Source organism: Vanellus vanellus, assembly GCF_965231255.1.
Source record: "Vanellus vanellus genome assembly, chromosome: 2".
Taxonomy (NCBI): domain Eukaryota; kingdom Metazoa; phylum Chordata; class Aves; order Charadriiformes; family Charadriidae; genus Vanellus; species Vanellus vanellus.
In genome coordinates, this window is record NC_138906.1 from 7082768 (window position 1) to 7107962 (window position 25195).

A 25195-nucleotide genomic window follows, 5' to 3' on the forward strand; every position below is an offset into this window, starting at 1 on the left:
CACCACCTAGTTGAGTCAAATTTTGCTTTTCCCTTTGCAGATGTCTTTCAAAAACTATTAAATGTGTTGTGATTTCCAAAGGTCACCCATGATGGGGCAAGGATGTGGGTTCTTGATTGATTTAAACAATTTTAATGCCACATCACTGCCAAAAGAGGACAGTCACACCTTCCTCCTCCCCCTGCTTTGTTCCCGCAGTTTGATTAGTCTGTACAAGCAATTGGTTTTGGGCTGGATCAGTGAGCATAACCAGCTCCCACAGAAGGTCCAGGAGCACAAAAGCTGTCCAAAGGACAGAGAAATAACATGTGGCTGAGGCTGAGAGGGATGAAACTATCCCTTTTAGCGGCAACCTGGACTTAAAGGGGCTTGTGTCAAGTGTGAAGCCTCACAGAAAAGAGTCACACATCTGATGTGGGTCAATCATGAAGGTCCCAAAATTAATAACAGTGGAATAAGCAGGGTTGGTTGGAAGTGATTATGAGGAAAGTGGATAGAGACAGATTTGTTCGTCTGGATTCACGTCTTTTAGGAAGTGACTGCCCCAAATTCTTTATTACTTTGAGGCGGGTTTCCAAAAAAACGTAAAATTAGGATTTTGCACTGAAATTGTTTGGAATACAGATGGTTCTCACATCATTTTAGGTGCTTACCTGTAAATCCTCTGTTTGGAAACAGGAGAGGCTGGAAAGGCATAGTTATTTCTTGGGAGCAATTTGGTTTTCCAGAGATCTCGGAGCAGTGTAGATGTTTGTGCAAAACCTGTGCATGGAGGACATCATCTGATATTTTGAACGCTTGCTGGAAGACATCTAATACCACTGTTCTGCTGTCCAGTGAAGGAAAATGCACAGAGAATGCATCCTGGCTTGAGAGAGGAGGCTGTTTATAAACTGATTGAAATAACAGCCTTGGCTGAAGTTTTCCTGTTATCAGTGCAGGTTCTAATTATATAGACTAAAACCGTTATACAGCATTCCATGCCCATAAAGGAATCAGAAAAGGAAAGCATTAAGCAATTCCACTAATCATTATCATTCAGCCATTAACTGTCTTTTTTTGGCTTTTCTTTTTCACCGTTTAATACAAATTATACTTATGAAGCTATTTTACTTCTTTTGTGCTCAAATAAAACAGACATATAAAAGTTGTATTTTCGGTAATATATTAAAAGCACCTTTAAAAAGCACACTGGAGCTTTAGCAGCATTTTCAAACTGACTTATGGACTCCCCTGATTTTCTGTGTGGGCCTTTCAGAAGAAATCAGATGCTTAATGCCTTTTTGGATTGCACAACAAGAACAGAAACCCTATTGATACCCAGTGATACTCTGGCTCTCAAGTGCTTAAATCGGCTCTAAATATTGGATTTAAGCTCTTTCGTCTCTTAACCGCTTTAAAAGGTATTACTTAAGATACTTCTAAAATGGGAATGAAAAAAAATACATTCCAATCGATGTTAAATGAAGATAGCGTATTCTTATCCATTTGAGCTTGCCAAAATGGAAAACAGAGTAAAAATACGAGCCTATATATAATACTAGACTTTACATATTTAGTGTGATTCTCCCTTTTGGCTTGTGACACTTTTAAAAGGTTATTACTTTCAGAATAGGTCCCTGTCTGCTAAGTGCAGGTCAACTGGCAAAAACCTCAAAGTGTGCAATTTGCCAGCCTGTTAGGACAGAAATATTTTTATCCTAAAAAAGAGTTGGGGGTAATTCAGGGGCCTTCCTCTACGTTATGAGTCATTTTAAGTGTTCTCTTGTCATATGACTCAGTGTGAATTGACTGTTACTTTACTGCTTGTGACTTAGAGCTTGAGGAATCGCACCAGAAATGTCCTCCCTGCTGGAACCACTTTGCTGTTAAATTTCTCATTTGGGATTGCTGCCCGCTTTGGCTTTTAATCAAGAAATTTGTCAAGTTCGTGGTAATGGACCCATTTACCGACCTCACCATCACCCTTTGCATTGTGCTGAACACGCTCTTCATGGCCTTGGAGCATTACAAGATGACGAAGGAGTTTGACCACATGCTTTACATAGGCAATTTGGTAAGTGAGCGTGAACTTGAAGTGCTACCTCAGGAGTGGATTTCCTGTTTTTTAAAGTTTTGGCCGCGGCTTGGGAAGACCTCATTTCAATATGCTGTCAGCATCACTTTGCCTGTGACGTATCAAGCGAGTCCACATAGTCACCTCTTTCTGGGGGTGAAGAGAAACGAATGAATGACAAGGGTCCATTTTTAATTAAATTAACATATTCTAATGCTATTAGTAACCACTAAAGCCATGTTTCTGGACTTTTCCTGATAGGTATCTAGTTTGTATCTGTTTAAGGAAATGAGATAAGAGAAAGGTTAAAGACGTTTATTTCGGATTTCTTTTAAAGAAATGATGAGGCAGCAGTTCTTGGTGACTAATGGTGACTTTTAAGTGAAAAAAAAAAAACTACAGAAAAAATCAAGGCAAGATCTGGGAGAGAAGCAGCGCGATGTTTGAGCGCATGCAGATATGTATGTGGGAAGGTGCCTACGGTATATATGCTGTACGCCCCTCGCTGCCCTGCTGCGCCTCCCCAGCAGTGCGTGCTGGGGCCCCTGCAGACCCCGGGGCAGAGGGGACAGGGGACAACGCACGGCCGATGCTTCGAGGGGAAACTCCTAATGTGCGAGCTGGAGCAGCCAGAGAGAGAGCTGCGAAGCAAGCAGAGACCGCACTTCTGCGAGGAAAAGCAGACTGGCAGATCTACAGCTGAGCTGCAGGGACAGCAGAAAAGCCTTTCCAGAGGCGACGTGGTACAATTTGGTAACCCAGGGGGCCACTAAAATTCTGCATCTACTACAAAACGGAAGCTTTTTCTTTGATTGTCTTTCTCGGGGTTTACGTTTAAAAGTTACCGTGTTTTACTGCATTAAAACAGTGTTTAAAGCCCTTTTAATTTTAGAATAGTCTGTATCGGAAAAGGCACATGCCATCTAGCTATGGCGTGGTGGAATTGCCCCTAAAATCTAGTGGGAGAAGCAGAGGTCTCCTATAAGACACCATGAGTAAGTCTTGAGTACGCCGGGATGTGGTTGCTGCTAAGTTTGAATTTGAGAAGCTCATAGCAGAGATGAGAAAAGCCCTTTATTTCTATAAAATTGAAAGCTGCAGTATCTCGAAATGGGATTCACCTTGCCTAACTTTAGGTATTTACAGCGTAGGAGTCTCTGTCGGAGCTGGTCACCTTTGTCTCTCTTTAAAGTCAATGGAGAGTAATGAGAATTTTAAGGCACAATTACTGTGATGTTTTAAAGACATTTACTTCTGGATAAGGTGAACTGTGCCCTGGAGGCCAGTGACTGTAGTGACCATCGACTGTAGTGGGAGTTCGCAGAGACACTACTGATGTGACGTCTGCCTTTAGTGAGAAGCATCCTACGCTGGCAGGTTTAGGTGGGTAGTAGCAATGATCGGACTGTTTGTATCAGTCCTAGAAAACGTGGCACATCACATATGGATTTCTTTCTTTACCCTGGTCCTTGTTATTTTTCGCTCTGGGCCTCCTTGGGCAGGTCGAGGTTCTTCTAAGCTGTGGGGCCAGTCTCCATTATTTTCAGCTGCTGTGTCTTGGCAAATCTCCCTCTTTTGTAGTGGTAAGCAAAACTCCGTGCGGGTCTCTCCTTGCTTCAAACGCATGCTCTTGCCCTCTGCGGAAAGCGGTAGATACGGGTAGCTCGGAGAGTCGTGTCACAGGGCTGCGTCCGGCTCCCCTTTGCAGCCAGCCCTCACGCGGGGTTGTTGCTCAGCAATTCATGGGGTTGCTGCTCAACGATTTGTGGCCTTCTAAGATGACTTTAGAAAACTCCTTTGGACCAGTATCCATCAGAGCAGGTGGCAATGCTGCTGTTTCCCCCTCTGGCACTGCGGATAGTAAATATGTCCGCTCCTTGCTCTGGTTTTGGCAGATCAGCTTCTCCCTTTGCGGACCACAAGCAGTGCAACTTTAGCCCTTGGCATCCCTCCTGCCAAGGCAGCTCCTGCCGACCTGCTGGGGCTGAGCGGGGCTGAGTCAGGTGCCAAACAAGGAAATAGAGACAATGAGCAGGGGGAGGAATTGCAAAGCAAATTTTGCAAAATTACAAAAAAAAAAAAAAAAAAAAAAAAAAAATTCATTGTCTCACTCTGAGTTTCTCAGCGCTGCCTAGAGCTACTTCTCCTCTTTGTGCTAAAGCGTAAAATAAGCAAAACAGCCTGCTAATATTTTTGTAGCAGCGTGATGGCACGGGGCTCCCCTTCCCCTGAGATCCCAGGATGGGTTGGTGAGAGGCCAGACCGTCCCAGCTCCCCCTCGACAGCTTTACTAAACCCCTGCATAACTGCACTGATTACGAGTAAAGCAGGTCAGAAGAAGGTAATTCCATTTTGTGGAGGATTTTGCAAAGGCATTTGTAATGAAATTTGACATTTTTTGCAATCCCCTGTGAAAGGGCAGGGAGTCCCAGCTCCGGGGCAGGCTGCCAGGTGAGCGCATCCCCTAAGCCGCAGACTGCCAGACCCCTCCTCTGCCCCCACGCTGGCTGGCTGTCATCTTCCCGTTGCATCTAACCCTCTTTAAGCGATCATACTAGCATTAAATTGAGGGGAGGGGGGAGGAGGGAAGGATATTAAAAAGGGCAGATCTTTGGCATTTTTTCCTCAAAACAAATGTTTCTGAGAGAAATGAAAGAATGAAAGGGGAAGATGGATTTGCTTTATCCGAGAGCAATTCTTTGTCTGCTGTCAGTCACTGGAGATCTCCCGCTCTGATTGTCCATCTTACTTCATGCAGCATCTGCTACCTTCAGACTCCTTTGATCACTTACAGAAATCAACATTTTCAAAAGACCAGCCAAGCACATGGACATCTCTACATGGTTCATCTCCCTATGCAGTGCCACCACTTAAAAAATACATAGATAGAGCAAGCTTCTCCCAAATTTTATTTTCCATTAGAAACTGAGATATTATTAAACAATATTAGAGCTTAAGTAGCTGAAATGATAGATAAAAGAATTTTTTTAAGACAAAGTCCTCCAAATCAGCAGTGGCATATTTAGCACCAGAGGGACGTCGAGTTACTTGTTTTCTTTCCAACCTTTATCGTTCTCAGTGTCCAGACTCTAGTACAAGCGCGGTTGCTGCGTACCAGGTGCCGGCGTTTTGACAACTGCCATTTGAAATTCGTAGCTGGTACGCGTACCCGATTCCCGATGCCTTTAGGAAGGCTCAGACATTTTGCTATCTTACTGTGACATTTCCTTCTCGGAAGGCTATTGATTAAAATGATTCAGGCAAAGAAAGTGATCCTCCTGAGTCATTTCTCAGCAAGACGGTTGCATAATGTACGCAGCGTGGTATCGTGGGTTTTAAGGCAGTCCCCTGGATACAGTTTCACAGACATCCAGTTTTGTCCTGTTCTCTGTCCTAAGGGAAATTGGAGCATTGCGGTGGGAATCTTTGGTTATCTCGGACCACCGTGACTCAGAAATTGTTGGCTACTTAGAAATATGAGACAGGTCATTCCGTTGGGTTCTTGGTATGAGACAGTGATGGGATGACTGTCCATGTTATTGCAGCCCAGGGTTTTATTTTCCTGATGAGGAAGAGAAGGTATTTTACATAAAGGATTGCATAAAATGGCTGCTTGGAAGAATTAACTCCTGCAGCATTCCAAAGTAAAGCCAAGCCTTCTTCAAATGCAAGCTATGGCCATTTATTTTTATTCCTTAATATCTTAATTATATATTCTTAAATTTTCCCTTCCACATCTTAAGGGGTTTCCCATCTTTGTTGATCGGTTGATCAGGTTTGATGGGATACTGCCATGAATATTCAGCTTATTGGAAGGACAGCATTTCTCCTTGACTGTATGTTACTGATATGTGAGCTCTGGATTCCCCCCTCTTTTCTGATGTTCACAGTGCATTGATATTGGCTGTTTTGCGGAAAACCACGTGCTTTAATATATAAGTGTAATAGAGAACTTTCAGAGACACAAAGCTCTGTGCACCTTGTACTGGGACTTGGAACGAAAATAAAACAGTATATGAAGAACTTGATGCCCACATTTTGTCATTTTTAGTTGACTGTAGCCTTGCGTTCTGCATTTAAACTGGTACTTAAGAAGGGCATACGAAAGGACAAGATCTGATTCTCTGAGATACTCTGCAGGAATGCGTTAAAACTGAATTTGCTGTCAGCAGCCTTCCTTTCCCCTCTCCCTCTGTCTCATAGGTAATATTTATACGTTGTTTTAAAGAAAAATGTTCCAATTAGAACTTCCACCGTATGACATTTGAACTGGGTCATAAATAAGCAATGTGTTCCCAAGTTGCTGTGAAAAGAAAATTGCAGTGACTACTTGTAAAAAAAGACTAGAACTCAAATTAGAGCTTCTAATCACCTTCGCTGCCAGCAATAACTTCAGAACGACTGGAGGCTTGCGTTGCCCTGGTGTTGATGGTAATAATAACAAAATAAAAAGGGATAATACAGCAGGTACACTACAACCCAAATACCCCTTTAACACTCCCACTCCATTTGTTCGGGTTTCTCCACGGAAGTGAATAGATTTAACCTTTATAAAAGGCACCTTTACACTTTGGTTTTTACTACTGGGATTATTCAGATGAGGGAAGGAGATGGAAATGTATGTTCCAATCCAGATTTTGAACTCAGGTGTCATTGTAAGTTTACAGCAGTATCAAATACTCTTATGAAAAGACTAGACAAAGTTGTAATAGTGATAAAGAATGAGCCAGGAAAAATAAAGTATCTGCTTGTAAAATGTGTTTGGCTTTCCACTGTGTTCACCTGTATCAGTGGAAAGTCTGCAAGCAAGGAGGTGTGCTTAAAAGGTTACTTTGACTCCGTATTTTCTTTCTGCAGGTCTTCACTGGGATTTTTACAGCAGAAATGATCTTCAAAGTAATTGCCCTTGACCCCTACTACTATTTTCAGCAGGGCTGGAATATTTTTGACAGCATAATCGTTATACTGAGCCTGATGGAACTGGGTTTGTCCAGCATGGGAAACCTGTCTGTTTTACGCTCCTTTCGATTGGTAATGGTCTTATTCTGTTCTTACCCCTCTTCTCTTATTAGATGTAAACTCTGACATGAATGCCACATATTTTCTTAAAAACGCATCTGCCGATAAAGACTTTAATTGCTGCAAACTAGTGAGCAGTACGTGACACTAATTATAGGCTGCGGGATAAATGTAATTGTTCCAGATTTACATCAGGGTAAATGAGTACATAATTTGATTCCTTCTAGCGGTGCCAGGTACTTGTGGCACACTTAAAATGTTTGAGTTCCAATTTGTAATAAAAATCTGCCATTTTATACCTGTACACCTGTTAGCACAGTCAGCAGATAATTGATAGCCCAAGAAATGCAAGAGCCAGTAACTTGTCGTTTTAGAAGTCGTTATTCCTAAATTATGTTATAAACATGCCACCGTTCTTTTAAATGTTGTCAAAAGAAAATGTCTTTGAATTATTCACAGAGTGATTTTCTTTTTTTCTAGAACTTATCAGCATAACATAGCATCTGTCTTTCACAGGACCTCCTTAGCTGTCAGCTCCTTTGTTATGCATGGGGTAGTGATATTCTATTAATGAGAGACTGTCGACGTATTGGAACAGAAAAGTAGTTTCCTTGCCAGCCTGACATTTGTGTTGCACTTCATGTACCAGGATGTCCATGCTAATCATTCCGGCCATGATATGGCTTCACAACTTAGAAAGACCAGGAAAATAGGCCCCTTACGGTTACATTTAGTGGAAGACTTTTTTTTTTTTTTTTTTTTTTCCCCAAATTCTCTGCCCTACTCAAAATTGCAAATTTTTCACCGCTGCTGCTGGGTCCTGAGGGTCTCCTGTCAGTTTTTTGAGCAATCCCTCTTCAATAGGGCTGAAATTAAACCTTCGGTTGAAAACACAGCACAAGGGCTAGGAACCATTTACACGCTTAAAATAGGTCTTAAGTGGGACGTGGGTTGTGCATAGACTGCGTGATCCTCAGCACAGAGGTGATTTTCACCCTGGGAGCTAACAGCTAATAGCATCTGGCTGAGGCTTGCTCTGAAACCCACAGGAATTGCCTCTCTCTTTGTGGGATCGAACCCTAAACCCCTTCTCCCCAATTCCTGCCAGGCTGTTTAATTTGAGGATGAAAAGCAACGTAAAGGAAAATATTAAGACCTGAGATTTCCTCCTTCCATCCTCTGCCCACCGTGGTATCGGGGGAAGGAGCCTCTAAAAAGCACGTCTATCTAATAAGTCAGGGCATAGCTCTGGAAAACTTAATTCTCATCCAAGAAGCCCAACTGATATTTTATTAATAGATGAAGTGAGGTTAACAGGAAGCATGGCTGAAATCACCTTGTACCGCACACACCGTGGCATTTGACATCTTTCACATGTTACCCACTTTAATAATTCATCAGCTGAAATGTCTGTTGCTTCTGTGAACTGACACTGTTGTTTATGTTTTGTTCACAGCTGCGAGTCTTCAAATTGGCAAAGTCCTGGCCGACCTTAAATACGCTCATTAAAATCATTGGTAACTCCGTGGGTGCCCTCGGTAACCTCACTCTAGTGCTGGCAATCATCGTCTTTATTTTTGCCGTGGTAGGAATGCAGCTTTTTGGGAAAAGCTACCTGGACAACGTGAAAAAGATAAGCACGACTGGCAATTTGCCACGGTGGCACATGAACGATTTCTTCCACTCGTTCCTCATCATCTTCCGAATTTTGTGTGGGGAATGGATTGAGACCATGTGGGACTGCATGGAAGTAGCTGGGCAGCCGCTGTGCCTTCTCGTCTTCTTGTTGGTCATGGTGATAGGAAACCTGGTGGTGAGTTCTCGAGATGTTTTTTTCTTCCTTTCCTGGTGGGTCTGTGCAAATGTACCAATTTTTTATTCAGAAATGGCAAATCTCACATTGCTCAGTGGCTTTAATTCAATGAACCGAGTTGTCACCCAGAGAAACTTGTTAATATCCTGAATACAAAGTTGCTAGCATTTGCATTGCTAATTAGGAATGAAGGCTTCCTGTTGTTTTTTTCAGAAGAACAGATAATGTTTTATTGGAAGAAAGGCGCATGGACTGGTTATGATTTTATTTCTTAAGCCGCTCACGGGGCTGAAGGGATTCCAGATCTCTTTTCTGTAGAGGAGTGAATATCACCTCAGCTGTCACTGTGTGGGGAGATATTTTTATTTCCCTTAATTTTTGGCCCAGAACACGTGAAACTTACAGAAAGTACAGTGTCTTTGAGCAGAGTTTCGAACGTCTTGAGCCTGCGTGTTCTAGGAAGCCGCAGGTTGTGTTTACAGTAATGTCACTTGCTCGCTTGCTTTTTTAATAGACTACCCCATAAGCACGGCTTACATAAGCTCTGAACCTATTAAGACTGAATTGTATTTCCCTGTTGACATCTTATGGAGCGCTTTGTTGGCTTGCAGTCATTGTGGAAATGTTTCGCCTGTTCAGCTTACAGAGCATCTTTGACATTGTGGCTCTAATGGGCTTACTGTTTATGTAGCGAGTTGTTTAATGATAGATGCTGCTATAAAAAATGTTGGATTTTGCTACCGATTGCTTTTAGTGGTTGAGTTGCTTTTAAGTAACCGATGTTTTTGGTTCTCAGCTGCTGGGATAGAAAAGTTCTTGAACGAGCTTGTAGAAGAACAACGCGCAATTTTTTTGTTTGCTTTAATTTAGATTTTAACAGTTAAATTTGCACTGAAAATGTTGATTGCAAGAGCAAATTATATTTTATAGGGTTTTTTTTATATAAATCAAAGATTATGATTACTCAGAAAGTGGCAAAATACTTACAGGGTTTTTCCCTGACTTCCATTTTCTATAGATTTGTTTGGAAGTAAATGTGATTAGAAGAGTTAGGGCAATTCATTACTATCTGCACACCTTTTTTTGGGAGTTTAGCCTGAGATCCAGAAACTTAATCTCCCACTGATATTAAGCAACAGATTCTGTGAATGATAATTAAATCCAAATATAATACCTATTAAATTCTGGGGAAAATGTTAACATTTGAAATATTAATGGATTATTGAAAGATGTGAATTTGCAACATCTGATTCCCTTAGACATTAACACTCATCAATGTGCATCAATGTGTTCTGTTAAATATAAAATCCGGTTCAGAGGAGATTGTACTAACATTTTCGACATATATTTAACCGTCAGTCCTCAAAAAAGACTGTCCCAAATGCAAACCCCAGTGTTGAAAACCTCTGTCAGCCTGGATAAGCTGAAGGTACTGGTCAGCTGAAAGCAAAAATGCTGGTTTTATCCGTTTCAGCCAAAAGTTCCGTAAGGATGTGGCAATGACTGGTGAATAGGAATGATGATTGTCTGTAGATCACTCAAAAAAAAAAAAGAGATAATGATTCATAGGTGTGAAAAGAACAACAGATTCTGAATCATGAGAGTCATCCAGCGTCAACCTCGTTACACAGAGAATTCATGATGCCGATTAGCAGCTAGAGAGAAGGTCCTCTCATTCCTCTGGCATGAGCCGAATTCTTGTTTTCTTCAGTGAGAGTGGTTTGAGTTCACAAACGCACTTATTTGCTGAACATCATCAGACGCAAAAATTCTGGCAGCCAAAAAGCACCATGAACCCTTTGAAATAAGAAGACTTGAGCACTGAATCTTTCACCTGTAACAGGGTTGCATTCTGTGCCAGCAGAGTCTCTCTTGTAACTTGCCGAGAGCCTCGTTCCTCCTCTGCTTTTCATGAGTCGGTTCTGATAAGAAAAATATTACCCTGAGGCTTTATCCCATTTGGACTCTGAATGCTTTCTTAGTCTCTGAGGGCATGGAGGAAATCCTGTACCGTTTTTCCCAGTGTAGCAGATCTGCACGCTCATCTACACTAAATACCTTTAGTCACATGTGGCGGTACTTACGGTAGTGTCTGTGGTCACTTTCCCAACTGCGAGGCTGTGCGTTACAGAGCAGACCTGCTTTTTGCTGTGAAGTAAAAGATGAGAACCGGTTTTGGAAGAGTTACAACCACCGCGATTCCGTGGTATGTTCAGTGATTTGGTTTGCGGGTCTTACCGAGCCTCACTGACGTGAATTCAAAAGCATAGTGGAAGAAAAGCCGGGAAAGTTAGTAAGTGCCCCTGGGCAGCTTCACGTTACAGAGCAGTCCAGCTGCTGCAAGGGATTTTAGTAAATCTTAAATCTTTGGGTTTTATTCATAGATCCTGAAAATGTCCTGGACCGGCGCAGTGCTACACGAAGCTGTGTTTGCTGCCGGTCAGCTCATATTTGAGTCCTCTTCAAAGAACTAAACTTTACAGCATAGTTGGAAAATCATGAGCCGTGTAGTTGCCTTTTGCACAATTTTGCTAGTATTGTCAGAAGGCATTTTTAGAGTCATTGAAGCCCCTTTGGAAAGTAAAGCCAAACCAGACAGATAATAAAGTAGTTTCTCCCTCATTTGTAAGAAAGAGCTTGTGAAATTGCTAACTGAATAATTATGCTTACCGTTAAGTTTTATAAAGGGTTTAGCGTGTTTCCTGTGTACGTTTACGTTACTGAGGTTAATAAGGAAAATCACTGAGACAGGAATTATTAAGAAGATGTAGGGGAATTTGGGTAACGAGGCAGCCCCCCGTGCCCCCTGCTCTGCTGGGTCAGCCGATGTGAGCGTAGAGAGTGACACCAGCCACTTCTCAGGGGACAATGGCGCGCAATGGGCGCTAACAACGTGCATGAATTAAACTGACACTTCAATCGCAGACGGAGCGACCTTCCAGCCTCGTTGTGTGTGCATGGCGTACGCTGGCCCAGCCACCCTTTTATTCTTCTCACACAGTCACCCGGATGAAGCCTGTTTTCTACCAGCTTTTCCTGGGATGCCACCAAGTGAAGGGCAGAAATGCTCTCACTGGCTCTGCTCGTGCTCCGATCCAGCTGTGTGTGACACAGATGGCACCCAAAAGGCACCAGTTAGTGTCAACCCAAGATAACAGCTGCAGTGCGTTAACTCCCCCTCAGGGCTGAGATTCTGCACTGCCGTTCCTCACCTCTGCCTGGTTTACATACATCCCCGTGTACTTCCACGGCACATCCACCGCCGTTCCCCGATCCACCACAAGCTGGTAATTCCCGGCTGCGTTTCCATAGCGGATTTCATCTTCCTGGAGTCACAAGCATGCCAAGGTGTAGAGTCTGTAACCAGGGAAGTGGCATCTTCAGAATTTTCCTGAAAGGTGAAATATAAGGCTGGAAGTGCTCTTTTAGGGTCAGTCCCAGGCACTTTCTTATCTGCTGTCCGTGGAAATGCTATTCACTCAGAAAAATATTAATGACATTTTCTGAGAACACAAAGGTAGAAAGCGTCACCAATTTCTAGGGTATCAGACTGTCCTGCAGGAAGAATTGCATAACCATTATCATTGAATTAGTGACTGATGCATGGAATTATGAAATGCAAAGCGTAAGGTCATGCACTCAGCCCTATTTAAGAATTTATGTTATGATCAAGTAGCTTACCAACAGAAAATGTTTGAGAGGATAATAAAAGTATACATATCAGTCACTGCGGACACCTGCATCTGAGATAATAGCATGGAGATGCCTTTGTAGTCAGTTCTGGTTAATGGAGTCTGTGAAGTCATAAAATATCTTAACCAAAAAGACATTTAAAATACATCAGATTAAATAGACCCTGAAAGTAAGGGTCTCACCAAAGCAAACGCAGCTGGAGATACCCACGTGTACATATCACTGTCTTACGGAGACAGCACAATTTACCAATACATTGCACCCATTAAAAAAGTAAATGAGATCCTAATACATATCAGGAAAGGTGATTACAGGGGAGAAGGAGAGTATCAATGCTGTGGCACAGCAATCTGCAATACTGGATATGCAATACACCCCATTAATGACTGATGCTCAAGAAAGATGAAGTACTACTTGGAAAAGCACAGTATGGGAATGTGAAGTTGATGAGGGGAATGCAGAGCTGGGCATGGGAGAACAGTTTCAGCAATGGGATACTGCTCGTCCCAGAACAAAGGAGTATAAATCACTGTAGGTACCTTTAGGCTGGGACTGGAGAGGAGGCTTCTGACTCTCAGCACATGAGGTTGTTTAGGAGGACTTTCCAGCAAGACTGACTACCTCCAAACCAGCAGCATGTGAGGTGGAGCTTAATTAGTTTGTGAAGGACACAACCCATGTTAGCAGGGGGCTTGACTTGGTGATCCAAGAAGACTTTCCAGTCCTGTCTTCCTATGGTAATTTGAGTGCATGGCAGCAGAGCTGCTCAGCATGGTTTGGATGAGATTTGAAGTGCCCTGCTTTGGTTAAACTCAGTGGACCTCTGAAAAAGTCAGATACGCCTGGAACCTATCCTTTTATTCTGCTCCCACATCCCAGGAAGCCTTAATGGATATTTTTTCTGTTTTAACATGGCCCACGACTGTGACACACACATATCTGGAAATGTCACAGAGGTTTGTTCCTCCCTACATGCCTTTTGTACAAGTCAGCATAGGACAGTTCCTTGAAGAGATGTTCTGGGAAAGTGCTGCTAAACCTCCATCAGGTTATAATCTGTGGATTCTCAAACTGGTCAGGTGCCAAGAAAACCTCATTAGGTTTCATTCACCACCATTCTGATCTTTAACAGCCAAAGTCTGTTGATAAAATGACGAATTACCAGAGCTGTTCTGACGGAGACATGTCTCGGCAGCAGGGCAAGAAATAAAGAAATCAGGTTCCGGGGAATGTGAGCAATGCATAACTTCTTAGTATTTCCACCTCAACATGTTCTTCCACAAGAGTCTCCCTCCCTCCCACTAGAAGGTTGTCCTGAGCACCACCAATGCAACCTGGATGGGAATAAATGGCCTAGAAGGAGGAGGAGGGTGAGAGGGATCACAGAATCACAGAATCACAGAATTATCAGAGTTGGAAGGGACCTCTAGAGATCATCTAGTCCAACTCCCCTGCTAAAGCAGGATTGCCCAGAGCACATTACTCAGGACTGCATCCAGGCGGGTCTTGAAAATCTCCAGGGAAGGGGACTCCACAACCTCCCTGGGCAGCCTGTTCCAGTGCTCTGTCAATGAATGGATGAAGGGCCGTTTAGTACAGGTCCTGGCCTGACAGACGTGCAAGAGAGAGATTTGGATGGGGAACAGAAGTGACTCCAGGTATACGTGAAGCTTAGTCTATGAGAGGAAATTCACAGCAATTTCTTGTCCTGAATCACTTTACTAAGTGACAGACCCCACGTAACATAAGGAGTCATTGGGCCCCAAGTGGCTATCTAATACTTAGTAGCTATGGCTGTTGCCCTACAGTTAGGCAAAACCATTTTCTATGTGTGCCTGCAAATTTGTGTCTATCCAGATCAATTATTTTCTTTCCTGCCTATCTTTTCTAACACTAAGAACAAAGTCAAGGCATGTGATAAATGTTTCATTCTGATCAGCTTTGTTTGCTTCTTTTTCTTTTTTTTTTTGCTTTGTTTGCTAATGTTGCCTTTAGTTTGGTGTTTGCAGTCAAGAAAACAGAACAAAGAACTCACGCAGGAGATAGCTGTGAGGTATAGTGTGTAAACGTGTCAGGTGGGGCTGCTATTTGGATTGTATGGTCTTCACCATGAGGGCTTTGTTTCTATGTAAAACCATTTCCTAGAGTTAATTACTGAGAGTTACTACATGAGCACCATGATCTCTAATCAAGGAACATAAAAGGCAGTGTATGTGGTGACCTGTTTAGGAGAACTGGCAGCCCACTGTGTAGGAATCCATCAGCTGGCCAACTGTACAGGAGTTTCACAGGAAAGGGACTATCCCAGCTGGAAGTTTGTGGTCAGTGCATGGTATGAAGAAGTTTAATAACATGGAGCAAGGTGATCTTTTGCATTTGTCCTCAGTGCTAGAAAATGTTCCTGGGCACATTTCATTTCTTAGTGTAGAAGTAGCCATAAAGTCCTGTCTCACCCAATACTGACACATCTCCATCAATGCAAATTTCTCAGCAGATCACAACCAGGCTTGAGAGAGGATTATGGTAATGTGTCAGATTTTCTCTTTGTTTAAATGAAATACATACAGAGAACTATCACTGTCCCCTGTGGTAAAATCACAACTAATAGCGAAATAGCTAGGCATCTAAGAGGTAAAAGTGGATTTCAATTTTACATTTCAGGAGCTCAGACAGCCAAAGCGTGTTATGATGGTCAAAGAAGGTCTTTAGATGAGACTTGTATTTCTGCCTGGCGTGATGGGACTGTCACTGAGGGAAGCTACATCAAGACTCTGATGCTTTTAAAGGACACGAAGCATTACAGCAGGGGGGTTCAAGACCATGAAACTTTTTACATGGTGATTAAGGGTTGCTTTACCACAGAGGAACGAGGCTTCATTCATTAAGATTTCTTGTGCCAATAAAGGAATGAAAATGGAACACTGATGATAGCATTTTTCCAGCTATCTCCTTATTTTCTTTTCGAATTATGTACAAATCTAGAACTACCAAAGCCCTGTCTTCATGGTCTTTACTGTCTATCCCCAGAGAAATGTACAACTCAAGAGCTGCAGCGAGACTTGCTGCCCTGAATCAAGTAATTATTTTTGCATTTAATGACAAGCATGCTCTTATTCATGGGGGCCACTGAAGACATCCACTTTGTGAATAAAGGTTAATCTCCTTGGAGGGAAATGTAGTATTTGTATTGCATCTGAGGATTAATATAAATGAACCGGAATTTTAAAATATTGTGTGCCTTCTAATTGCAAGCGCTAGGTTAGATCTGCTTGCTGGAAATAAAAGCTAGTTTGGGGAGAAAGTATTACAAGCCCAAGTTAGAAAATGTTAGGCTTTAGGTTTTTATTTTTTAATTTTTAAATTTATTTAAATTAATTTTTTAATTTGAGGTCTGCATCCTCAAGCTTCATATATCGTACTTCCACCACCAAGCAGCTGCTCTCCTTGGGGCCCACCAGTTCCACTTCCACAATGGAAGGAAGAGGGGATAAGATGAAACTATGTAAATGGGGGAAGAACAGTGTTTTGCAAGGAAATGTGCATCTACAGGAGATATAAAGAGAAGTTGAGGCTGTCCCAAGTCTCGCATGAGCACTGCCTTCCCTCTGCTCTCTCTGCACCCCCACGTTCGTGTCCTGGATGCCGTTGTTCACCTTATCTGCTCTTTCAGCAGCTCCCAACATTCTGGAAATGTTCATTTCTGTTTTGGTTGCGTCAGCTGAGAAGGCCACTAGACAAACAGGCGAGAATAGGCATGTCAGTAACAGTCATTGTCAGGACACACAAAATCTGCAAGGCGGCGAGCGGAGTGCGTGTGGGGTGCCGTGGGAGAGAAGGAATCATCAGAAAGCTGCATGAGCCATAACGAGAGCTGGGGCAGTCCTGGAGAAGGGCGCTGGAGAGTTAGAGGGCCCAGAAGAAACCAGGGAGCCCAAGGGATCATTAGCGAGAAGTGGAAGTGTCATTTGAGTCTGTCTCATCAACTTGGACACTTGCATAAGCAAGGAGAATTTTCTTTCTCAAGTCACATGGAGCTTTGCAGAAGAGCAGCCCAGAATACATGAATAAGCACATTTGAGGACACAAACCAAATAGAGTCAAACCAACTGTCAGCATGTTACCACCCTTTTGCTTCTACTGATGCATGCTTACAGCTGGCAGCAGGTACATTTAGTGTGGTGCTGGAGAATTCAAACCTCAGAGGAAAGTAGCGTAACTCCGGCAGATTTCCCAGCTTCTCCCTTCATATTTTTCATGCCATGTACCTGCGCAGCCCTTGTGTCCCAAAGCAATTTCTGCTATTTGTGTTCCCCATTATCCATCCTTGCTTGAGCAGTGTCTGGGAAGCAGAGCACTCAGGTACCTGATGCTTTTGAGAGAATATCTGGCTATATCTACTTAAGCATTAAACATCCTCAAGAGTAAAGAAAGGTCCACCAGAAACTGATACCATCATGTGATGAATCAAAAAGATAAATCCTGACAACAACCATCAACCAGTCCAGTTGCCTCTGATGACTCCTAGCAGAGCTGAAAAGCTTGCATCCTCATATGGGTTATGTTAAACTCAAACCTTTTGCCTAAGGCTCCAGGCTTTAAAAATTGTGCGATTTATCAGTGCCCACATAAATAACTATCATTTATTTTATTGAGTAGATATATCCCACCCTCATGTGTAACACAAGGTGCTGGTGCCAAAAATTCTGGGGAAATTAACCTCAGGATATTTATGATAGACCATCAAAGACTGCTGGGTTTCAAAAATGCCATTGTAGGGTAGATTCAGTAGAGTTCATTCAAATCTGGGAGGTATAGGACTGCTTTGCCCAAGAGATGTGAGGGAAATGCACCTGAGAAGAGATAGGAGGAGAAACTACTTTCAAAATGTTCTTCTAAAAAGTAATCTGCTTCCTTCTGTCACTCCAGATTTATGAGTTTCTGTATCCTGCCACAGGCTCAGTTGTTTCTTCTGAAGAGTTGAATCTTGGCACTTGGTGACTAAATCTGAGCATGCATCTTGTATTAGGGGACAAGCTTGTTCAGTTCCTGTTTTCAAGGTCCTACACGCTGTCCATGTTGAAAATATACTAAAATCTAACTATTATTTTTCCTGCAATATCCATCCACAGAAAGGCAGATCTTTTTAAATACAAATAACCAAAATCCTAATAAAAGTTGATGTACAGAAAAGGAGCAAGGTTTTGCTTCTGATGCAGCTCAAAGGAGGCTGAAGACAAAAACTGGACTAAGGCTCATTTTTCATCTGTGAAATAAGGAATTCCCAAAAGCAATAATGCAAACCAGATTCATTGGTGGGCTGTGACAGATTTTGGCATTTAGTGCAGATTTTCATTGGTAGAATTATAAGTATTGCTTCTTGATCTATAAATGAGTCTCTGGGATGTATCAGAGAGGAATAAGACCTGATAGTGACGCGAGTGCTCTTCTGTAGGTATGTATATAAGGGAATATGAAACGATCTCCCGTTAACCTTCATGGGTGTGAGGCGACTTAGCAATATGGAGGAAGAAGAATGCTAATACACTAGTTCAATCGACCTGCCCCTTGGAAACCATCCTCATGCCTTTTGTTCTAATTGTGTTTCCAAGTCAGAAATATTTCTCTAAAAATATTGCTTAAGCATTGACTCCGTTATATGAACTACTGACAAAAGGAAAGATTTTTTAACAGGATCCATCATATATATATGCACATATATATATATATTTCATTTGTGAAGATGATGCTCGTGAATTGTTTGTTGAGATTTCATTGTAGTTGGGTGATGGAAGAGGAGTTTTCAAAATAAAAACTGCAGCCCTCTTAATATAGTAGGCACCAGTAGGGTAAAATACTGCCCTTTTTTCACTACATCTGCTCGTGGTTAATAGTGTAAGTAGGGTTAAGGTCTTGCTAATAGCTGGGTGGTTGTTAAAAATCTAGAAGACACTGAGTCAAATTTAATTGGACAGGAGTGTGCAAAGGTGGGTACAACTAAATATGTCTCTTTTTGTTAATGTCACTGTGTGAGTTGTCTGGATGTCGTTGAAAGGGTAATGACAACAGAATCTGTCCTAGCATGTGTTGAGGGAAGGGCAGAGTTTTAATGTTAAAATAGACCCAGTGGTTCAAATTTAATACATTATTCATTAATCCTTACATCTTATACTTTTGTTTATTAAAAAAAATTGTTAAAAATAATATTTTTCCCACCAAAACTAAGCAGTGAGCAGTTCATTCTAACAGTTGCCTCTAGAAATAGCTTGTTAAAAGGGATATGTGAAACAATCAGCTAGTCATGACAGCCTTAACCTTCTTAGGAGGTGTATGATATTTAAAAGAGACTCAAATTTATCTTTCCCATGCACAGTGCATATTCATATCTGCATTTCTCCACCTAGCACATACATGGAAATGTGGTCTGTGGCTTCCCAAGGAAATATGCTGAAGAATACATTTGGAAACTAAATGTAGTACACAGGATTAGGTACCACTTTCCTGCCATTTTGGGTCTTATTGAACAGTAAGAAGTTCCTGTGGTCAGAAAGGTTCTGCCTTTGGTCTCCTGCTACCATCCCACATTTACTCCTGTTCCCAAAAGTCAGCTCAGCTGGCTCTTGCTCTGTTAAACTCCTCTAAATCAAATAAAACCACTGGCCCAGATTTGCCAAGCAGAATCTCCAACAGATACAGATTTACTCCATCAATTTTGTATTACTGCACACGGTGCAAAAGAAAGGAGAATCAGACCTGTTGTTTTTTCACCCTTCTTTGCATTTTTATTTCTTTGCTGCTATTTAAGTCTCTTTTGTTCTATTTCCCTGCCTCTAGATTTCATGTGTTATCTTTTCTTCTTCCTCTTTTGTTTGGGTCATCCCTAGCCAGACTTGTTTAAATTAGTTCTCATTTAATATGACCGAAATCTGCCCTTCCTCTATTTTTCTTCTACCTAAAATGAATTTTCTTTCTTTTTGGTCAGTTCTAGTCTTGATTATAGTAATTCCCTCTTGGACATTGCCCCATATCTCTGTTGTAGTCTTCCTAGTCCCATGCTTTGAGCAAATCTTCTCCTCTTTCAACATTACTTCATCTTTCTGCTTTCCAGGACATCTTCCATAAGCTCCATCTCATCATGTATATTGACTTCACCCTTCCCAACACACAAGCAAATTCCAAGTCTCTGTCCTGAAGCCATTTGAAATTCTTGTAATTATTTCAATGCAAAAGTGGTTTTATTTTTTGACCAAAACAATTTTTGTACACAAGCTCTGCCTTCTGTGGGTCATTGCCGTATTTTCTTGAGAAATGAGTACATGCTAACAGATATCAGGGTTTGGATTAAAGTATACTGCTAAAAATGTTGATATTTTCAGTGCTGCTATTCATGGAGATGAAAAGAGGCGCTTACATTTGTCTTTGGGGATGGACATATCTCAAGCAGCTCTACTCTCAGTTCATCCCCCTTCTCCTCTGTTTGTTGGCTTCTCCCCACCACCAGTTCCCTTCTCTTTCTGACCTCTCTCACGTATACTCATTTGTTGCAGCCACACGACTAAGACCACTCTTATGCTCTTTGTGCTATCAACTTGTCCATATGGCTATTTCTTCCTGAAGGACTTTTATATCCCTTCTCCTCCCTGGTAATCTCTTGTCTCCCACATCTCACTCATACCATCCCATTTCTGGGAGGTTCAGCAAGCCCAAAATGTCTGCTGATGTCTCTCTGCTCGAAAACACAGGCAGGTGGCTGCGTCTATAAACTGGCCAGGGCACGAACTCAAATATTATAAGTGTCCCTCCTCTTTCTTGGTTAGTACATTCCCTGGCCACCCGTCCCAGCTGGTGCCTGGGCATTCAGGGGACAGCCCTGGCTGGGGACAGCAGCCACGAAGGAATGCTGGCTGGAAGAAGAGCAGGGAAAGGAGGTCAGCTGCTTACCCTCAGGGATGGAGAACAGGTCTTGGCTTGTCTTTGTTTACTACTGCAGATGCAATTTTTAGATCATAAAATGGAGTAGCTGCCTAGCACTTGGTTCCTTTCTTCTCTCTAGCAGACTGGCAGTGAGCATAAACTCATAGAAATACTCTCATGGACAACTTACACCACCAAGTTGCTCCTTCGGTTCCCCAATTTTATCTCCACCTTGCATTAAAGAAGATTTTGAGCGACCCCAGTTCCTGGGATTTCAGCCAGGCATACAGAATACAATTAATAAATAAAATAATTTTGCAATTTCCACATCAGCAAAATACCTTTTGTATTTCCTGATATAAGAAGGTAGTCAAAGATGAGGTCATCATGCCTGGAAAGAAGAGTTTGCTTTGATCATGAGGTTGAGCACAGACTTGCTTGCAGGATGTTGGTAGCCAGTCCTCCATGAAGTGCTTTTCTTAGGTTTTCAGTAATGCTTCTCTGCAAAACACAGCTCAGAGCCAGCTTTATCCTGTAAGATATACACTGCAGGGAGGAAGGACATCCACCTCCTCCCTTTCCTTGCAAAATAGCAAAGGTATCTCCCTGGGGCTTCAGCAAGCACTAAGAAACCTGCAGAAGAAGCCACAGCTACAGTCCAGAGACCAAAGGGGACAGAATGCTGACTGGGGGCACCATGGAAGCCAGGAGCAGATGATGGCAGAGGACGAGGGTCACTTTTTAGGACAGCAGCGAGACGTGTGTGTCAGCACCTCCTGCCTCATAAATACAAGGTGACTCTTGTTCTGGAGATGTAACCAGCACCACTGCTGGGAAACCCTCCGGACCTCTTTCTTTAATGAAAGATGGGGTTTTGTCCTGCTTTTGAGTCACCTGTCTTCTCCAGCAGAGGTATGTGGAAGCTGCAAGCCCATCCATGTGCTGTGAAGGCAGGAGATTTCGTACTGTGCAAAATTACTACTAGAAATCTATTTTGTAGCTTTCTTGAAAGAGGCCCTCCTGGCTGGCAAACAGCTCTGTCACTCTGTTCTGCCCTCCCAGGAATCCGCGCTTGCAAAATGCAAAAAATCAGAACCTTCTTACACTCCCCAAATAAGAAAGTGTGATTCTGTGATGGAGCCCAAGTTATAACATCAAACCTGGGAAATGTCTTAGAAAGTAACATTTTAAAGGAAATAGTGTTCCCTTCCCAGTTAAAAAAATATATAAATAAATAAAAAAGAAAGCAAGCAAAGCTAATATTAATTATTTCTTGACTCTCTGATTTAATTTTCTAGTCTCTGGGCCTACCCTCCTATTGATTTTGCTTTGGTGTAATGTATTGGCTCCAGGGAAGTCATTACTTACTGTGGCCATTATCACTGCTTTTCTTTCTCTGTTATTCTGTTGCCTTTTTTTTTTTTTTTCTTTTTTTTTAATCTTTTTGGTTCTCTGTGGCTTACCTTTCACCAGAAGTTTTCTGCCATGTGTGAATGGTACTTAACTCTTTCTCTTGATCTCCAGCCCTGACTGCCCAAGGGACGTGATGGCCTGTAGATGACTGAGTGCAAAACTCAGCGCAGTCTTTGGTCACAGCTGGGTGTCCCCCTCGCAGGGAAGGTGTAGGATCTGAGTTTTAAAGGCATGAGCCCAGAGATCCCACTCTGCCTTGACTGGGCAGTGTCCTCCATGGGAGACCAGCCATGCAGGGTTAGGGCTCTGCCTAAAAACCACCAAGCTTAAATTTCCAAAAGTAGGTTTTTCCTTTGTGCCTAGTCATTGTGTTGTAATTGGTAGAGCAGCTGATGATGTTTGCATACGAGTAGTGAAAATATTCCAGGGATGACACGGGTGTTTCTCACCTATCATCACTCCTTGCAGGAACAGCAATAGCAAAGACTCTCAAGTGTGTATGGTCAGTCCGAGCCTGCTCTCTAATTGTCCTGACATCCTCATCACCACGAGAGCTAAACACTTTTGTTGACTTAGCACAAAGCTAATTGTCTCTTGGTTTGTAATCAATAAACTTTCCGTAGTTCCCCTAATGCTTTTGGTGTATCTTGAGCCTTTAACATTGCGAACACAGCTGTCTTGCTGGGAGAGGTTTGCAACTGGACTTGTCTGATAGCGCGTTTTGTCTGTCTAGACAGTGGTTTGAGGAGTCCACAGCAGCTCTGATGGAGCTCTTGCTATGCTGGTGAAATAGTGTTGTTTTGATATCTGATGAAAAACCTGTGGAAACATGTTTGGGTTTATGCTGTGGCTTTAGTAGTGGAAAGAATTTGTCTGCCTCCACTCACCATCCCACCCTCCTCTCTCGTATAGGACTTGGAGACTAAGATTTTCAGATCAGGAAGCACTTGGTTTCTAGAGTCTCATCTTCTGATACTTCTAAGGGACTTCATTTCAAAAAACACTGAAAGTCATCAGCAAAAAAAAAAGTCTAACTCAATTCAATAGTTCTTGAACCAGCACTTGGAGGAGTACGGTTTGTGTGCACATTTATACCCACGTAGATAGAAAACAAATGAACAAAACTTGACAACATGAGGGATCCACCAGTTTGCGGTAAGAAGCGTCATGGGTTGCCTCAGGTCTGTGTTTCGGAGTGACAAGGACGTAGGTCCCCTCACTCTGCCGGCTTTGGGGTGCTGCAAAGGCTGGGGGTGAGGAGAGGTAGAGGCCTGTGGCTGGTCCTTGCGAGACGGGAGCTGGGGAAGCACCAGCCTCCCCTCCCAGTTCAGCCTTCCTCTCTGAAGAGGCGTTTTTCATCGTGTGGTCCAGCGTGTCAGACTGGCAGCAAGAGTTGACGTGGTGTCCTTTGCCTGCCTCCCCCTCGCAAAAGGATGTACCCATGTCCGGTCTGACATACCCCAGCGCTAGCGCAGCCGAAAGCAGGGATGGGTAAATGGCAGCTTAAAGTGACCTCAAAAAACTCCTATGTGACACAAAGGTGCTGTGAAGTGTAATTAATGGGCTTAATCTACCCTTCCATTACTCAAGGAGATTTACTGCTATGTAAAGTGGCGAGAACAGCACCAAGGAATCTGTCCCATTAATTATACATACCCCTTTAAATGCTGAAGCGAGAAATAGGGTGACGGTTCCCCCCACCTATGCGCATACCATCAAACATGGGCGAGCACAGCTGCCATCCGGCATCACTTCTCTGCTTTGTTTAAAGACAACCAGCTGCACAAGAGGCCAAGGAAACTGCGGGAAAATCAATATCAGAAATGGAGAATGGTCAGCAAAATTCCTAGCCTTATGGCACATACCACAAAAACACTGATGGGATGGGGGGGGACACTCATCTCACCTGGCTTGTAGAGTCTACCATGCCGATAGCTACAATTGTATTGGCCACCCCACCTATTCTTCACAAACAGCGGAGAGAAAAGGCACTTTTATTCCTTCCTTTTGTCACACCTGGTGCAGCCATCAGTTTTAGGACGGGACACGTTGGGCTCAAGCTTCTCTGGCCGTATGGGTTGGATCTAGCCTGTCTGTAAAGGGAACCCTTGGTGTCTTTGACTCCCCTAACGGGAGTGTGAGTGCCAGCCGTGCCCCAAGGTTGAGCTTTTCAAGCGCACTGAGAGCGCTGTTCTGCACAGGTGGGGGAGATGCACATGGTAGCTGTGAGGCTAGGAGAAAAAAATCAGGCCTGCTTCTCTTCTTTCTTAGGGAAGATGGAAATAATTTACATGAATTCACTGAATTTATAGCCATTTTTGTATTTGCATGTAAGAGAATTATTCCTACTGTATTACTTTTGTTTTTCTTTCCTGTGGAGAACATCCGCTCTCATTGCCATCATGAAGTAGTTTAGGGATCTTACGTGGGAAATAAGCTGAATTTGGTGTCTTGTTTTTATTAATTTTCTTTTTACATTATTATATTTGTTTATATTGTTATTTATATTTTAACAGCTAAACCAGTTATTTCGCTGAACAGATTAATGTGGAATTGATAAGAAAAAAAAATCCTGTTGTGACAAACCGGTACTGTAGTGCCCCACAAACCTCTCATCTGCAACTTCTAGCCTGCCTTGTAGGATCAAACATAGTCCACCTGGGAAGATGTCCGGCTACAAGGCAGGAAATCCATATCCCCGTTTCCCTGTGTTTTCCTAGCTGATCTTGGGCAAGAAACGTGAAGGAGATCAATCCTGCTGCTACCTGTGTTGTCTCTCGCCTGCCCCTGGCCACAGGGACCGCATGCCATACTTGTGGTATCATGATCATTTTGACAGCGAGAAACTAAGATATCACGAGAATGGTATTATGAGATTGACTACAGGATAAAGAGGAACTGGGCTGGGAGGATATAAGCTTCTTAACCAAGCACAAATAGCTGAAATAATAGAAAAGGGAATATAGAAAATAACTGATCATGTAAATTGCTGTTTTGCAGGAGTTCTCTCGGTAAATTTTGCCCCGGGATGAAAACGTACAAAGGATTGGAAAATATACTTCCAAGGAAAGAAATAATCCTCCAGTAGCAGAGAAATGGACTAGATGACCTGTTACTGCAGGTCTCTGGCTTAAACTTAAATCTCACACTTCCTTGATGCAGTGAAAGCCCCTTTATGGGAAGTTTTTCTTTGCAGCTTCATGAGTTGTGCTACAGTGAACAAATTAAAATAATTGGTACACATTGCGTTAGGCTTGCTAGAAGTCATCAAGGTCTCCAAAGAGAAAACT

The 25195-nt window shown here is 42.6% G+C and overlaps 1 protein-coding gene across 1 annotated transcript in view; it reads left to right on the top strand.

Annotated features, from left to right (window-relative positions):
* LOC309686298 (sodium channel protein type 5 subunit alpha-like) overlaps positions 1 to 25195 on the top strand; it is a gene marked incomplete at its 5' end in the record, with an annotated part of 177068 nt that overhangs the window by 75302 nt on the left and 76571 nt on the right. Inside the window, 3 exon segments of the mRNA XM_082498902.1 lie at positions 1818 to 2056; positions 6914 to 7087; positions 8532 to 8888. Of these exon segments, the coding sequence (XP_082355028.1) occupies positions 1818 to 2056; positions 6914 to 7087; positions 8532 to 8888 (770 nt within the window).